The sequence below is a fragment of the Brassica rapa genome, chromosome A04, assembly GCF_000309985.2.
Source record: "Brassica rapa cultivar Chiifu-401-42 chromosome A04, CAAS_Brap_v3.01, whole genome shotgun sequence".
In the NCBI taxonomy this organism is placed as follows: Eukaryota; Viridiplantae; Streptophyta; class Magnoliopsida; order Brassicales; family Brassicaceae; genus Brassica; species Brassica rapa.
In genome coordinates this window covers 20,063,791-20,079,418 of record NC_024798.2, presented here as the reverse complement: position 1 = coordinate 20,079,418, position 15,628 = coordinate 20,063,791, and the positions used below count along the sequence as shown (strand labels likewise).

The window sequence follows — 15,628 nt, the reverse complement described above, 5'->3', positions numbered from 1 at the left end:
AGTGGTAACACATTGACCTGGTCGGAGAATTCGATATAGCAAGGGGGGATCGTGTTTGGCTAAACACGGTAGACGAACTGGTAGTAATATGTTGACCAAGTCATGGTCTTCTTGTTGCCCAAAGGATGAAAACAAAGTCATGGTCTTCTATATATGATTAACAAAATTAATTAATGTTTGTATTTTGTTTCAAGATTTTCCCAGAAGTCTAGGCGAAGACTTAAGATTTCAATGTGAAATTGTTAAACATTTATTTCTTAAAATGGAGACACACTCCTTGACAAAAAAGAAGAGGAAGTGGAGACACACTAGTGAAAACATTTCTATGGGCGTTGAAGCAACTACGAACTTTTAGTAAACTTCTTAACAAAAACTAAATAGAAGTTTCTTTGGGTCTGAAACATTTCTTAGTCGAATCCTTACTAAAATTGAATATCTTCACACATTAATTTCGTTCATATCATAAAATCCTGAGGGCTTATATAAACCACCCTAAACTTTTATTCAACTGTTTTGAAATTTAATAAAATGATCTTTTTTAGTATCTAGTGTGAATCTAGACTATTTTCGATATTAAAAGAAAAGTTTTAAACATTTCAAAACCCAAAAATGAAAAATTGAAATAACAAAAAGGAAAGAGTTAACTAGGGTTTGTGATATAGTAGTGATTAATTTGAGGGTGAATCCCAATACGATGAAGCCACATGGGTTCGAGTTCTGGCTACTAAGAAATTAAAATTTTGGCATCGCCAGAAACAAGAGACCGACACGTAGACCGATAACATAGGATACTAACATATGGCTAGTTGGGATCCATTTCGGTGGAGAGACCAAGATATTTTTGTATAATTAAAAAAAAAAAAAAGAAGAAAAGAGAATTAACGGTAGAAAACCTAACTACGAGAGAGTAACACTATACGACCCAAACCATGACTCGATCTTGGGCTATACAATTCGGCCCACATAAAAAAACAGCACGAATCGTCTAAACTCCACGGCGTCTTGTTAGCAAATAAACATCACGAATTGTAAACCCAAAACACGAAAACGGCGGTGGCGCCAGTTCATATCGATCATAATAGTTCCCACGAATCAAAGATCAAAAAACAAATCTACGAAACTCGATTCAGCAAGCAGATTGTTGAAGAAGAAGAGAGTTTGAATCTTCGTGTTCATTCCTTTGGCTCCTCCCTCCTTCTTCTGATTCCATATAGATCCATCGGAAAGCAACAAAGAGAGGTGGAAGCATGTTCAATTTTTTGAAAGGAGTGGTGGGTGGATCCGGGACGGGGCTCAAGGATCTACCTTACAACATCGGTGATCCTTACCCTTCCGCTTGGGGCTCCTGGATTCATTATCGTGGCACCTCCAAGGTTAATTGGATTCTGCTTCTAATGCTGCAGATTAGCTGTTTAATCGAAATTTGATGTTTTTAAGTGTTCAGACTCTTTAGATTGAGTCTAATGGATTTGGGCCATTTGGATTATAACTGTTCTTGATTTGAGTTTTTGAATTTTGATTATAAAAGTATTCTTTTTTTAATTGTGTATCTAAAAGTTAATTTCGATGGTTGTTGTTGTTGTTGTTGTTACATTTTATTGTGTAATTGTTTTTTTGGTTTCTTTCAGGATGATGGATCTCAAGTTTCGATCTTTGCTTTGTCTGGGAACAATGCTCAAGATGGGCATTTGGCTGCTGGGAGGAACGGTGTTAAGCGCCTTCGTACTGTAAGCTCTCTTTACCTTATTACATTACATGGTGTATGTATGCTCGATTCGTTTAAACAAGAAACTTCTCTCGAGCACTTTGAACTCTAATTCATCAAACTAGTGAAGTTGGTGGTACACTTTGGTTGTCTGTAATGAAAAATCATATTTTGGTGAGCAATTTTTACATATATGTGGTCAGAGTTGATTCATCTGAATGTCGGGCTAAGTGGATTTCTGTTAGATTAATCAACTACTATATTCTTTTGCAGGTGAGGCATCCAAATATACTTTCGTTTCTTCACAGCACGGAGGTTGAAACTCATGATGGTTCTACTTCCAAGGTTACAATCTACATAGTCACTGAGCCTGTTATGCCGCTCTCAGATAAGATAAAGGAGCTTGGCTTGAAAGCAACCCAGAGGTATGAACTCTTCTCTACTTATGAGCATTAGACAATAGGCCAAGGATGTAGTCTTTTCAGACAAATCTTCCTAAGATTGATTTTCTCACGTGACCTTCATATGATTGACATGGTAATTTTGACGACTTCTCTAATTTTGTTGTGATTGAAATGTTTGCCTAGGGATGAGTATTTTGCACTGGGGCTACACCAGATAACTAAAGCTGTGAGCTTTCTAAACAATGATTGCAAACTTGTGAGTTTTTTTACTTCTTATAACATTATAGCTTTCAGCTATTTAGAGTTTTGGTATTGTAGATAACATATTAAATTTATTATGTAAGCCTTTGATTCCTTGTCTCAACAGGTGCATGGAAATGTATGTCTGGCGAGTGTTGTTGTCACACCTACTTTGGACTGGAAACTCCATGCTTTTGATGTCCTATCAGAATTTGATGGAAGCAACGGATCTGCGAGTGGACCTATGCTGGTAGTATTCATTACTCACATAGTTGTTTGCTTCTTTTTCATTCTATCTAAACTTATTTTCTTGTTTCAGCCATTTGAATGGCTAGTGGGAACACAGTACAAGCCAATGGAAATGGTGAAGTCTGATTGGATTGCCATTAGAAAATCTCCTCCATGGGCCATTGATTCATGGGGTTTAGGTAAGATCCTGCCAACTAATTTTCAATCGCAATATAATTCTTTCGTTGAGGCCCTTTACTTTTACTTCTTTCCTTGTAGGCTGTCTTATTTATGAACTCTTCTCGGGCTCTAAGCTGGGAAAAACAGAGGAGCTGCGTAACACTGTCGGCATTCCCAAGGTTTGGCTGTCATCCCATTATTTCGTAACTATGTGGTTTTAACTCCAGTTTCTCTCCGAAGTTTTGATGGTTTATTAGTTTTTATGACTTTAATTTCTAAGTACTGGCTTTCATTTCAGTTTGAATGTTTCTTTTCTCACAGTCTCTGCTTCCAGATTATCAGCGACTCCTAAGTTCCATGCCTTCTCGCAGATTGAACACCTCAAAACTTTTAGAAAATGGCGGTAATCTTCTTGTCTTAGTTAAAACTTAAATAGTTTTATCTTCGCTTCTCGGCTTGTGGTTTCTCTGTATTTTTGTTTTTGGCCCTTCCCCTTTGGGATTTTGGATAGTTGTAACGATGTTGTATCTCTGATAGTTATCCTTGACCATCTCTCATCTCTTGATTCTTATTTTGACATTTGGCAGAGTATTTCCAAAATAAGTTGGTGGACACGATACATTTTATGGATATCCTTAACCTGAAAGACAGTGTTGAAAAAGATACTTTCTTCCGCAAACTTCCAAATGTTGCTGAACAGCTTCCTCGGGAGATTGTGCTTAAGAAGGTGTGAATCTGAACTATTGGGGGTACTAAGACAACAGTTTGGCTTCGCGTTTTGTTATTTGACTTAAATTTCTGGTCGATGCAGCTTCTTCCTTTATTAGCGTCTTCCCTTGAATTTGGTTCAGCTGTTGCCCCCGCATTAACTGCTTTACTTAAGATGGGTTCATGGTTATCAACTGAAGATTTCAAAGTCAAGGTTGGTCACTCATGCTATGTCTCCGTAAAAACGCTATAAACCACTCAATTGGTGTATATTAATATTTTTCTGTGACTTTCTTATATAACTTTAGGTGCTGCCAACAATAGTCAAGCTTTTTGCTTCCAATGATCGAGCTATTAGAGTTTCACTTTTGCAACATGTTGATCAATTTGGAGAATCAATGTCAGGGCAGATTGTTGATGAACAAGTAAGTTTATTTTCTCTTCTTTGGCCTTTTAAAACTGTTTTGATTGTGGATGTTGGGAAGCAATTCAATCTTGTTCCATGCTTTTAACATTAACATTGACTGGACTGTGTTTTATAGGTATACCCTCATGTTGCTACTGGATTTGCGGACACATCTGCCTTTCTGCGAGAGCTGACTCTTAAGTCAATGCTCGTTTTAGCTCCAAAGGTATTAAATCCTTACCATTTTCTTGTCATAATCCAATTGTATTTGTATCTAATGTTAATGTATGGTTATTATCTTTAATTATGGCTGCAGCTTTCTCAGCGTACACTTTCTGGATCCCTCTTGAAATACCTTTCCAAATTACAGGTTTGTATCTGCCATTCTTAATAGCTTTGACCGTTGTCTTTCCCATATATGATTGTTCCAGTAAAATATTACCACATTTCTTTCCCAAATATGATTGTTTCAGTAAAATATTACCACATTTACATAGCATTGGTGATGGCAATCATTTGGTTTGTTTTTTAACTGGACTTATGAGGTCGTTGTGGTTTGAATTTTATATTATCTTCCTCAGGTGGATGAAGAGCCTGCAATAAGAACAAATACCACTATATTACTCGGGAATATTGCCACCTACCTCAATGAAGGGGTTAGTCTCCACTACCTTCGTTGTTCTTTTGTTACCTCTACTGTTTTTGTTTGTGTCTAATCATGTCATTATGATGCAGACGAGGAAAAGAGTTTTGATTAATGCTTTTACAGTGCGTGCCTTGCGGGATACATTTCCACCTGCTCGAGGTGCAGGTATGTAAATACCTCAATTACTGGATCCTAGTGATCACATCATTTATAGGATGTTTTGGTTCTGTTTCCTATTGTTTTCTTGTTTCCAGCTTTCATCTGGGATTTTTACTTAATGCAGGTATTGTTGCATTATGCGCCACCAGTACCACTTATGACGACACCGAAATAGCAACTAAAATTCTTCCAAATGTTGTTGTGCTAACCATTGATCAAGACAGGTTCCTTATATAAGTCCATGCTGTTTCCCTTTTGGTTTAGTATTTTCACTTGGGAGAAAATGTGAAGTATTTTCTCTCGTTTTTTTCGTATAGTGAGGTTCGATCAAAGGCATTTCAAGCTGTAGAACAGTTTCTTCAGATACTGAAACAGAACTATGAGAAGGTAGAGATAATGGCTCTACCGAACTCTTTCCTTGAGCTATTTATAAGAATCAAGTCTTATTGACATTTGGGTGTTTGTTAATAGACAAACGCTGGTGAGACAGGAGCCACTGGAGGAACTTCAGCTATACCTGAAACTGCTGGTCTGATCGGGTGAGTATAGTAGATGAACTATATATATAAACATTGGTTAGAGTACTCGTCGCTATGCTTACTTGACTAATTGACTTATTCTTATAGATGGGCTATGAGTTCTTTAACTCTCAAGGGTAAGCCATTAGATCAAGCGTCTCTTGCTTCTTCTTCTTCAGCACCATCTCTAGCTGCTGCTGCTGCTGCCTCAAATGCTCCAAGCACAGGTACACTTGACATCACTATCACTTATAATAACTTATCTCTCAACCATGAAAGTTATATTTGTTGAAAATAGTAAAAGAAACCTTGATTAGATATTCGATTATCTGATAGTTGATCACTGTGCTTCTTTCTCCTATTTTGTTTTATTTCTTTGTAAATCTTCCTCAGTAACGGAGGCGCCGAGTGTCAGAGCCAGTCATCACACACGTTCCAACTCAGACTTCACAGATCAACCCGCCCCACCATCCCCATCATCAACAGATGGTTGGGAGAATGGCATTACCGAAGGTCATGACAGCGACAATGACGGTTGGGATCTCGATCCTATCGACGAACCAAAACGTTCTCCAGCTCTCTCAAACATTCAAGCAGCTCAGAAACGACCTGTGTCTCAGCCCTCTAGACCTCCAGGTACCAATCTTTATCTGAATAAAGTTCCGCCTAAGCCTATGGTTGTGTGTTAAATTCATCTATCTTAATAGCTACAAGCTCAAGACCAAAGATTAGCACAGCTAAAGCAGCTGCGAAATCAGAAGACGATGATTTGTGGGGATCCTTAGCTGCTCCTCAACCTGCAACTACTTCAAGACCGTTGAACTTAAAGAAGACAGTACAGTCTGACGATGAAGACCCTTGGGCTGCCATTGCTGCTCCACCACCAACCACTAGAGCAAAACCTTTGGCTTCTGGTCGTGGTCGAGCAGCCAAACCTGCAGCTCCCAAACTTGGTGCCCAACGCATTAACCGAACCTCATCTGGAATGTGATGAACACTAGAGGTATACAATGTACATTTTTTTCCAAAGCCATCTCCAGATGACTCGAAGAGTTCGAACCAAGCAACCAACACATTTTTTTATTTGTAATACCATTCATTTTAAACCCCAAGAATGTCTCTATTTTTTACCTAAGCTTTTTAGATATTTCAAAATTTTATATGAACAAATCATAAACATTACAAAACTTGTGCCATGATTAATGGTTTTGATCAAGTTTTTGTTGTGCTTCTGCTGCCACTGCCTCTCAACGAGCAACATGAAGTTGATGGTAATGGAATTTGACAAATTAGGTGTTAGAAATAAAAGGATGGGAAAGGTTATAGAATAAACAGGTTGTTAACTTTAGCAAGTATAATAATTCTGTAGAAAAATTATTTTAAATTTTAAAAATCAAATGTGGCTAGTTTTTTGGGTTCGGTTTAAATTTTGTGTTAGTGAAAGTCTGAAAGATAAGAATATGCAAAGAGAACTTTTATACAGATTTTGTAAAATGTTTATGAACAATTCACATTAATGAGATTACAAAACTCACTTCCAAATCATCACTGTAATGAGCTAAGCTACCTCTAACACAAATGCAGAGATGTTCGCAGCCTTTAATGCCACCTCTGTGAATATATTGTATGATCTTCAAAACCAATTTGTTCCATCTCATACTTCCTCAACCTGCAAAAACCCATGAATATACAGAGAATAAGTCAAATGAAAACCATAGAGGTACTAGGAATCTTGAAGTTTACCTGAGGAAGGCTCATGAGCTCAAGAACAGCTTTAGTTGGTGTCAGTTCGTTATCGATTATCTTAGCTACGGCTGTCAAAACAGGGAGCTTCACGTTGTATTTCTGTGCTAATGCTATCACTGCTCCAGCAGTTGCTACACCTTCTGCAACCTGTGCCATCGGTAGTCACTGATTCATGAGTGTTTCAGATTCAGTTTCACCAATAGACAGGAAGACCAATGAGAAAACACACCTGGTTCATGGAGCTTAGTATCTCATCTAGCGTCTCCCCTGACCCTAACCTGACTCCAACTGTTCTGTTTCTTGAGAGATTGACGAAGCACGTGAGCATTATGTCTCCAGTTCCTGACAAGCCGGTTATGGTTGTTGGCTTTGCCCCCATCTTCATACAAACAAGGCCGCAAGAGTTGAATTTACTATGAAAGCTATAGATACACGCATAATTCAGTTTTACTACCTTTGTGGCTAACCATCTTATCTCTGAACAACCTTGTGACACGAGAGCCGCCATAGAGTTGTTACCGAGTTGCATCCCATCAACAATTCCTGCAGCTATTGCTAGAACATTCTTCAGGGCACCAGCAATTTCAACTCCTGTAACATCACTGGAATGATCAGAGGTTACAAGCTGTGTGCACAAAACCCCCACGAAAAATCAAGAAATGGACCATTATGACATGAATAACTATGAAGCAGGTAGGCAAATTGCTATAATAACAAGCTGGTTCTTGAAATGTTGTACCTGGAAGTGTTTATCCTCAAGTAACTAGAAGCCAGAAGCTGCTGAACGGCATTAGCCAATTTCTTATCTTTAGAGGCAACCACCATCGCTGTTAACCAATCAAATACAAAAGCATTCAGCATTAATACATTACTCTACTTTCACTAAACGAAACGAGAATATGACTCTAACCAGTAGGCAAATTGTTCATCAGCTCCAGAGCAAAAGAAGGACCAGAGAGTGCAACAAAAGGCTGCCGAGGATTCTTCAACGCGGTGGGGATTATCTGAGACATCATCCTAAGAGTATTAAGCTCAAGACCTTTGCTAAGTGATATAAACGGCAATCCTGGATCAACATAATCCGAAATCCCTTCTAGAAACAATGAGCTGAACTGCAACAACAAGGCACTTTAATCAGCTACGTATCAAAATAGAATCAAACCAACAAAAAAGAAAACTCAAATGTGGTTAAAACCTGAACAGGCACAGCATGGAGGCAGTAATCAGCATCAAGCAAAGCAGCTTTAGCATCAGTCGTGGCGATCACATTCTCAGGTAGCTTATGCTCAGGAAAGTACTTACTAGTAACAAAATCAAGAAACTTCACATCCTCACTACAAAACTCCTCAAGCATTCTTGAATCATTTTTATGTTAAAATTAACGTTGTAAAGTACCAGTTACGGTGGTTCTTGTTGATAGATTCGCACACAAAGGAGTCACGCACTAGCATGTTAACCTCTAACCCTTCCTTCCTCCCAGCTACATGCGCAGCCATTGCAGTACCAAACGAACCTCCACCAAGTACCACAACCTAAAGAAGAAGAAAGTTTGAATCAAACCGGAACAAGATAACCATAGGTTGAAGATTCTGTTATTCAACTTGGATTAAACCGGAATGAAATGAGATAACCAGAAGATTGATAGCAAACCGTACCTTGCGAGTGCGTTCGAGGACATCGGTTTTGGCCTTGGCGCGCAGGGAGCGTGACCAACGGACTATCTTCTCCCACGCGATGCGAACCACTTTGCGCTGGTCTTTGGTGAGATTGGCGTCAGGCGAGTCAGGTTCGGGGAAATTCGGGGAGGAGACGCAGCGGAGGAAGGTGGCGTTCGTGTGTTTGAGAGGCGGAGGATGTTTCCCGGCGAAGTGGAGGTCCAAGCATGCGGGTTGAAGGGAGGCCGCCATTGTTCGCGGAGGTTTGAGAGGAGAGGACGAACTAAACCCAACCAATCGGAGAGATATTGAGAGAGAGAGAGAGAGAGGAGTTGTGCTGGGCCTTCTCTTAATGGGCCTAAGGCAGGCCTAGATGGGAAGCATATCAAACATCGGCTTCCAGCCCACAATAATAGATAAATAAACCTTTTAAGGAAAAATTAGTTGATATATCTATTATTTCTTTTATTTTAATTATCTAAAGAAGTTGTTTGTGATCTGTGTTGGTACGGAGGACTGATTCCTTCAAACACCTAGGCTCCAATTGGTAAAGACTATTGCTATAGACTATGACTTTAGATCTTTGGCTGTAGAAATTTTGGCTTTAAAAACTGTGACGTGTAATAAAAGTCATTGTTATTAAAAAAAAATTTATGTTATTTCAAAATATTTATTTTTAATGATACTGCCACTCTATATATGCATTATGTTAATAATTATTATTTTAATAAATTTATCAAACCCAACCAATCGGAGAGATATTGAGAGAGAGAGAGAGAGAGAGAGAGAGAGGAGTTGTGCTGGTGGGTCCTTTGCAGTTATCCTTGGCCCATATACAAGACTAAAATGGGCCTTCTCTTAATGGGCCTAAGGCAGGCCTAGATGAAAAGCATATAAAAGAGTGATAAAATAGAAAATAGCGATTAATTTTCACACTTTAGAGCTTAAACCTCTGCCCTAGCGTCTTCGTCTTCTACACCGTCGTCGAATCCGATTCACTCCGGCGAACTAAGCGGACCCCTCGCTTCTCTACCGCCAACAATGGCAAACCGCACGGACCCCTTAGCCAAGAACATAAGAGGCACGAACCCGCAGAACCTCGTGGAGACGATCGTGCGGAAGAAGATCCACGACCACACTTTCTGGAAAGAGCAGTGCTTCGGTCTCACGGCGGAGACGCTCGTCGACAAAGCTATGGAGCTTGACCACGTCGGTGGAACCTTCGGCGGCAACCGAAAGCCCACTCCTTTCCTCTGCCTTGTGCTGAAGATGCTGCAGATCCAGCCTGAGAAAGAGATCGTCGTTGAGTTCATCAAGAACGATGATTACAAGTATGTTTTCTTACCAAAGCTCTTGTCTTTTGTCCGTATAGCGTTTTGTGTGTTGTAAAGTTTGGTTTTTTAGATGATTTACTCTATTGGGTTTCTGTAGATATGTTCGTGTGCTTACCAAAGCTCTTGTCTTTTGCCCCGTATAACGTTTTTGGGTGTGGTAAAGTTCGTGTCTTGAGAGATTTTGGGTTTCTGTAGATATGTTCGCATTCTTACCAAAGCTATTGTTTTTTTTTGTCTGTATAATGTTTTGGGTGTAGTAAAAGGTCAAGTCTTGAGTTTGATTTTGTGCAGATATGTTCGTGTTCTTACCAAAGCTATTGTTTTTTGTCTGTATAATATTTTGGGTGTTGTAAAAGGTTAAGTCTTGAGCTTGGTTCTGTTGCAGATATGTTCGTGTTCTTACCGAAGCTCTTGTCTTTTGTCTGTATAATGTTTTGGGTGTTGTAAAGGTTAGTTATTGAGTTTGGTTTTGTTGCAGATACGTTCGTGTACTTGGTGCGTTTTATCTGCGTCTCACTGGGTCTGACGCTGATGTGTATCGTTACCTTGAGCCTTTGTACAATGACTATAGGAAAGTGAGGCAGAAGCTAGCTGATGGGAGTAAGTTTCGTTTTTTTTTTTGTTAAATGGATTAAACTTTTGATTGGTTTTGTTTACTAACGAGTTTTATTTTAATCTCCTCAGGGTTTTCGTTGACACATGTGGATGAAGTCATTGAGGAGCTTCTAACCAAGGATTATTCTTGTGATATTGCAATGCCACGCCTGAAGAAAAGGTTTGTTCTTTTTTATTTTGCGTTTAAGTGTAGTTGAATGCTAGCTTTTGGTGAGATGTTAATATGTTACTGTGATGATAGGTGTACGCTGGAGCAGAATGGTGTGTTGGAGCCGAGGAAGAGTGTTTTGGAGGATGATTTTGAGGAGGAAGAAGAAAAGGAGGAGAATGAAGGGATGGCTGATGGATCTGAAGATGAGAAGGTGATGCTTTGCATTTTCTGTTTCTGTTCCTTTTTCTGTTTGGCAACTCTATGTTGATACCATCTTCCTCCATGTTTACAGGATCATCACCGTAGGAGTCCTGAAAGAGAAAGAGAGAGGGACAGGAGACGTGACAGTCATAGACACAGGTATCTGGATCCTTGCCCTTTGCTAGATGCCATCTCTAAAGATTTTTTTTCCTTGAGGATATGTTTGTTGCTTACGATTGTGGAAGCTGTTTGATCTGGCTAATGCTCGCGCATTATGTCTTTTTAGAACATCTGTTTCCTCTATGGCATTTCAAGCCATCAGCGGTTTGCATACAGCTTCCGAAATTGAAACTGTGGAGATCCTTACAGGTTTCACTGTACTGGCAGTGTACAGTGAAAAGTTTGATGGATCAAACATTCTTATATATAGCTTAATTATTTGACCATAGCTTTGTTGTTTGTGTTATGATTGTTGTTGAGACCTGAGTTGGTTGTTTCATGAGTTATAGTTTGACCATAGCTTTGTTTGTTGTTGGTGTTAGGGATCGTGATTATGATAGAGACTATGACATGGACCGAGACTATGACAGGGACCGTGGGCGTGGTAGAGACCGGGATAGGGAGAGAGATCACTATAGAGGCCGTGATAGGGAGAGGGAACGAGACAGAGAAGGGGACAGAAGAGACAGGGCAAGGCGTAGAAGTAGAAGCAGAAGTAGGGATCGTAAGAGGCGCGATAGTGATGATGACCGGGACAGGGAGGAACCAAAGAAAAAGAAAGAGAAGAAGGAGAAGAAGATGAGGGAAGATGGGACAGATCATCCGGATCCTGAAATTGCTGAAGCTAATAAACTGAGAGCATCTCTGGGACTGAAACCCTTAAGATAAGCAGCTGAAGAAGGAGAAGACAACTTACAAAAACTAACTTTGGTTTTGGTTTTCGAATTTGTTCTGTATGAAGAATCTTTGATGTAAAACAAAAGGGTGTGTTCAGGTTACTGTGTGTTTAATGTCATCATATCTTTTGTGGACACTGTCGTGCATCAAAACGGATTCAAACAGTATCTGAAACGGCACCGTCATGGCTCTCTAGCTCATATATCAGCATCTGTAATTGTTTTGGTCAGGAGAACTGAGATGCAACATTCATTTCATTATGTGCCTATAATAGCAACAGGATTTTTTCATTGATTTGGATTTGGTACTACTTTTTCGGATCGAAATCGGTTCGGTTCTTCAGATTCGGATATTTTGCCTAGTTTTTACATTGTTGATATGAAAAACAAATAGAAATATATTTTCGAAAAATATATCTGCACGGGTCAAAGTCTAGTGTATATTAAAAAGTCTAGTGTGTACTGAAGCAAATGCCAGTGACAAAGGATCTCTTCTAATGTTAGTTAACCAATGACAAAACTATCAATCGCCTGTTATTTACACTATTAGTCGATCCCCGGTTAATAAAAAACAAGAGGGGTTACGAACTGTTAGGTGGTGGCTTCATCTTTGACAGAAGATAACGGCAGGTCGAGAAAATGGAAGCTGCAGCCGCCAAATTAGTCTCGCCATCTTTCCCACAACTGCAAATGGTATTTGTAGAACAATTAAAGGTGACTAAACCATGTCTTTTTAAAACGCTTCTGTTTGGTCTTAATTTTCCTCACCTTGCCTCATTCATCTGGCGTAAACCTTCGCTGCATCGTGACTGCATATCCTTCACGTGGTTTAACGTGCTTTCCTACGAATTTCAAATAAATTAAAACACCGACTTGAGCTGAAGAACCATTCGGACTTGAAAACGCAGTAGATAATGTATATACGCACAAGATCTTTCTCTTCATCATTGAGACGTTTCTTAAACTCATCAAATTTCGCAGACCACTTTATCTTATGCGCCTTTGTTACTGTTTCATCACCAGAGGTACTTTCTTGGTTAGAAGAAGATTCTTTTGATGATGAGACGAGAAGTGGCAACTCCGCCTTCAAAGTATCATCAACTCTCTTCCTACTATCCTTCACAGCTGCAACAACATCATCATAAGGTCTCAGTCAACTTGAGAAGCCTCTCTGCTACATTTCTACAAAGACGCACCTGAAAGGCGTTCACTGAGGTCTTGGTGAAGAAACTCCAACCACTGTGAAGCTACACTAGCAGCTAAAAAAAGAAATAAACAATTTCTTTCCTTTTTAAACAAACCTAAACTGTTTTTTATTGGTAACAGTAGCAGCTAAAAAAAGGAAATAAACATTTTTTTTTTGCCTTTTTAATCATTTCATTCCTGTTTCCACTTCTACAATGAGCTAATCATCATCATGCAATAATGTACACTAACATTTATCCTTCAGCTTCCAGATTAACTTTAATCAGTAATCTTAACTGCTTTTATTTAGAAGAACTGAAACATGATCAAATGCACTACCAACCTTCAACAGCAAGCAACTTGGCTTGTTCCGTGTTTGTCAAGGAAATTGCATGATCTGATACCTTAGAGTCTAACGCCCTATCTTCTCTAGCTGAATCTCGAATCAAAGCTTCAAGAGATGAGTAGACCTCTTCTTTACTCCTGACATGTTTAATGATCCCCGGTTTCAACCCCGCCAGCAATCGACTTGGCGGCGCGGTAGCAACAACATGCTGGTCCTTCTTCTTATTAGGGACTTGGTTTGTCTTGTTTGAAGAATCAACATGCCTCGACGCCACATGTCCGCCCAAAGGGCCTGAGAGATAACCGTTCCGCTTCATTTCCATCCACTGCCGTATAGACTCAGTGCGCTTGACATTTGATAAGGATGTGAAAGGGAAGCGTCACGTGGGATAACAACAACGGATTCAGTAACCTCATCAACGTGTAATCCTCCTCGTGTCTCACAGTTAGTAACATCTTTCACGGTACGAGTCTCGGGCAAAGCGTTAGTAACCAATCTATCATCATCTTTAGCCAAAACAAACGTCTGTAACAATTAAAAGGAGGAAACTTTGTAAGTGACAAAGATCAGTTCTTTAAATCTGAATTTGAATATTATTCGAGATGTTGCAGTTTTAGAACCTGATTCATCTTTCTCTTCGGAACCATCTTCGTTACCGCGCTTCTCGCCGGAAAGCTGAGAAATTTGGAAAACCCAAGAGACAGAGAAGAAAACCCATGAAACTGATTGCAACTATAAGGAAGAAAGAAAGCAAGTTTTGAGGAAGAAGAAGAAGAAGAGGAAGAAAGCTTTAAAGAAGCAAACCCCAGGAATCGATGGCGGTTGCGACGAAGGCCCAGATGAAGTTTCTATCTTTTCGTCCATTTTTACACACCAGAGGTAGATCGATTTTACAAAGAAAACCCAGAAGGAGTCCACTCCCACGAGAACGAATGGAGAAGGAAGAAGAAAGAAAGAAAGGGGCTTTTGAATTCAACTTTGATAAGTGAACAGTTTTTTTTTCTTCTTATAAAGGTCTCGCGTTTTCGCCCCCTTTTATATTCTTATCGTGTAATATAAGAAACTCGGGTTTTAGCAAAATGTCATTTTAGCTTAATCATCTAATTAGTTGACTACTTAAGTGTGTGTTTTTTTGTCTCTACCGTTTCAATTGCTCGGTTCGTTAGTGGTTATACAGTTTATTTATACCAAACGCAAGTATAAAATCAGCATATACCAAAAAAATAATGATAATGTATTTTGTTTATATTGATATTGGTTTGGACGTATATATAGTTTCTTTTTGGAACAACACAATTATATCGAAATTTTTTTGCAAAAAAAAAAAAACAACACAATTATATCAAGGCAGAAAATTCTCCACCCGAGCCTAATGATTTCTCCAGTTGATGATTCCCTGAACAATAGATCAAGTGTGTTCATCTTCTTACTCCATCATTCCTTAGAATAATGCTGTTGATTTATCTTATTACTTCAGTTACAAAACTTCTTTGTAAGAAACTGAATTAAATGCTAAAGAAACTTGCATGCAGACTAGGCATAGTGTATATATAACGTACCTCTTGTATATGGTTTCTCTTGTGAACAAAACATAATTATCTTAATAATAGCATGATGTTTTTCTTGTTAACATCATATATCCATCACATAATGATTTACATTTCAAGATTCATCACTCTCCACGTGGGACCTTATTAACTAACTGTATATACAACTCCAAAACTTTGGTCTATATGAATTGGAGGTGTATTAGTTTGAGTGGCAATCATATAATATGCTACTCTATAACTATTGCAACTTATAGTGCTAAGATATAGAGAGAATTACTCAAACCTATTCACCAATACACATACACTACTATCTTGTTTGATATGTTTGTAGTATGGGCCAAACTTTCTTCATACCTTTAACTTTAACCAAGTAGATCTTGTTATCCTTTTATGTTTTTTGTTATTATGAGATCATTCTACTTTTTCATTTTACTATTCACTATTCAGTGAGTAAACTCTCGCATGTTATTTTGTAAAGAAAATGATCAAATATAAAGAAACCAGTATTATAACCGTAACAATTATATATTCAACATTTCATTAGGATTATTTTGTTTCTTGTTTAAGTTAGTTGAATTGAGACTGTGTGGTAATTGGCTACTCTCTTTGTCCAATGTAAAAAACTAACGAAATAATCTAATGCAACCTCACAAAACTTTAACCAATTATATTAACTCTTAAATTTAAATAGAGAGAAAAAAACATTTTCGAAGACAAGTTTAATAAATCGATTTCTCTCGGAGAAATTGAAACAT

The 15,628-nt window shown here is 38.6% G+C and overlaps 3 protein-coding genes and 1 long non-coding RNA gene across 4 annotated transcripts; 2 read left to right on the top strand and 2 right to left on the bottom strand.

Moving 5' to 3' along the window:
* Window positions 1-600: 600 nt before the first annotated feature.
* On the top strand, window positions 601-6,425 carry LOC103865828 (N-terminal kinase-like protein). The gene is made up of 21 exons (XM_009143681.3): window positions 601-1,373; window positions 1,629-1,727; window positions 1,979-2,130; window positions 2,293-2,365; window positions 2,477-2,599; window positions 2,669-2,777; window positions 2,857-2,936; window positions 3,079-3,160; window positions 3,345-3,484; window positions 3,569-3,679; window positions 3,774-3,890; window positions 4,008-4,097; window positions 4,188-4,241; window positions 4,453-4,527; window positions 4,607-4,682; window positions 4,801-4,900; window positions 4,994-5,063; window positions 5,148-5,215; window positions 5,303-5,421; window positions 5,588-5,830; window positions 5,902-6,425. Exons 1-21 carry the CDS (start codon window positions 1,248-1,250, stop codon window positions 6,183-6,185), a joined length of 2,391 nt encoding a protein of 796 aa, XP_009141929.1. The 5' UTR covers window positions 601-1,247; the 3' UTR covers window positions 6,186-6,425.
* A 226-nt stretch (window positions 6,426-6,651) lies between these two features.
* Window positions 6,652-8,931, bottom strand: LOC103865827 (glycerol-3-phosphate dehydrogenase [NAD(+)] 2, chloroplastic). Its single transcript, XM_009143680.3, has 9 exons — window positions 8,596-8,931; window positions 8,336-8,472; window positions 8,136-8,241; window positions 7,851-8,052; window positions 7,680-7,767; window positions 7,395-7,542; window positions 7,170-7,319; window positions 6,938-7,087; window positions 6,652-6,863 (listed from the first exon to the last, which is right to left on the bottom strand). The coding sequence occupies exons 1-9, from the start codon at window positions 8,845-8,847 to the stop codon at window positions 6,849-6,851; spliced, it is 1,248 nt and encodes a 415-aa protein (XP_009141928.1). The 5' UTR covers window positions 8,848-8,931; the 3' UTR covers window positions 6,652-6,848.
* Window positions 8,932-9,513: 582 nt separating this feature from the next.
* Window positions 9,514-11,967, top strand: LOC103865826 (pre-mRNA-splicing factor 38). The gene is made up of 6 exons (XM_009143679.3): window positions 9,514-9,926; window positions 10,408-10,529; window positions 10,614-10,704; window positions 10,786-10,906; window positions 10,988-11,055; window positions 11,439-11,967. Exons 1-6 carry the CDS (start codon window positions 9,637-9,639, stop codon window positions 11,782-11,784), a joined length of 1,038 nt encoding a protein of 345 aa, XP_009141927.1. The 5' UTR covers window positions 9,514-9,636; the 3' UTR covers window positions 11,785-11,967.
* Window positions 11,968-12,213: 246 nt separating this feature from the next.
* Window positions 12,214-15,605, bottom strand: LOC108871699. The gene is made up of 3 exons (XR_001958324.2): window positions 14,128-15,605; window positions 13,944-13,998; window positions 12,214-13,848 (listed from the first exon to the last, which is right to left on the bottom strand). It is a non-coding gene; the product is annotated as an uncharacterized LOC108871699 (long non-coding RNA).
* Window positions 15,606-15,628: the final 23 nt, after the last annotated feature.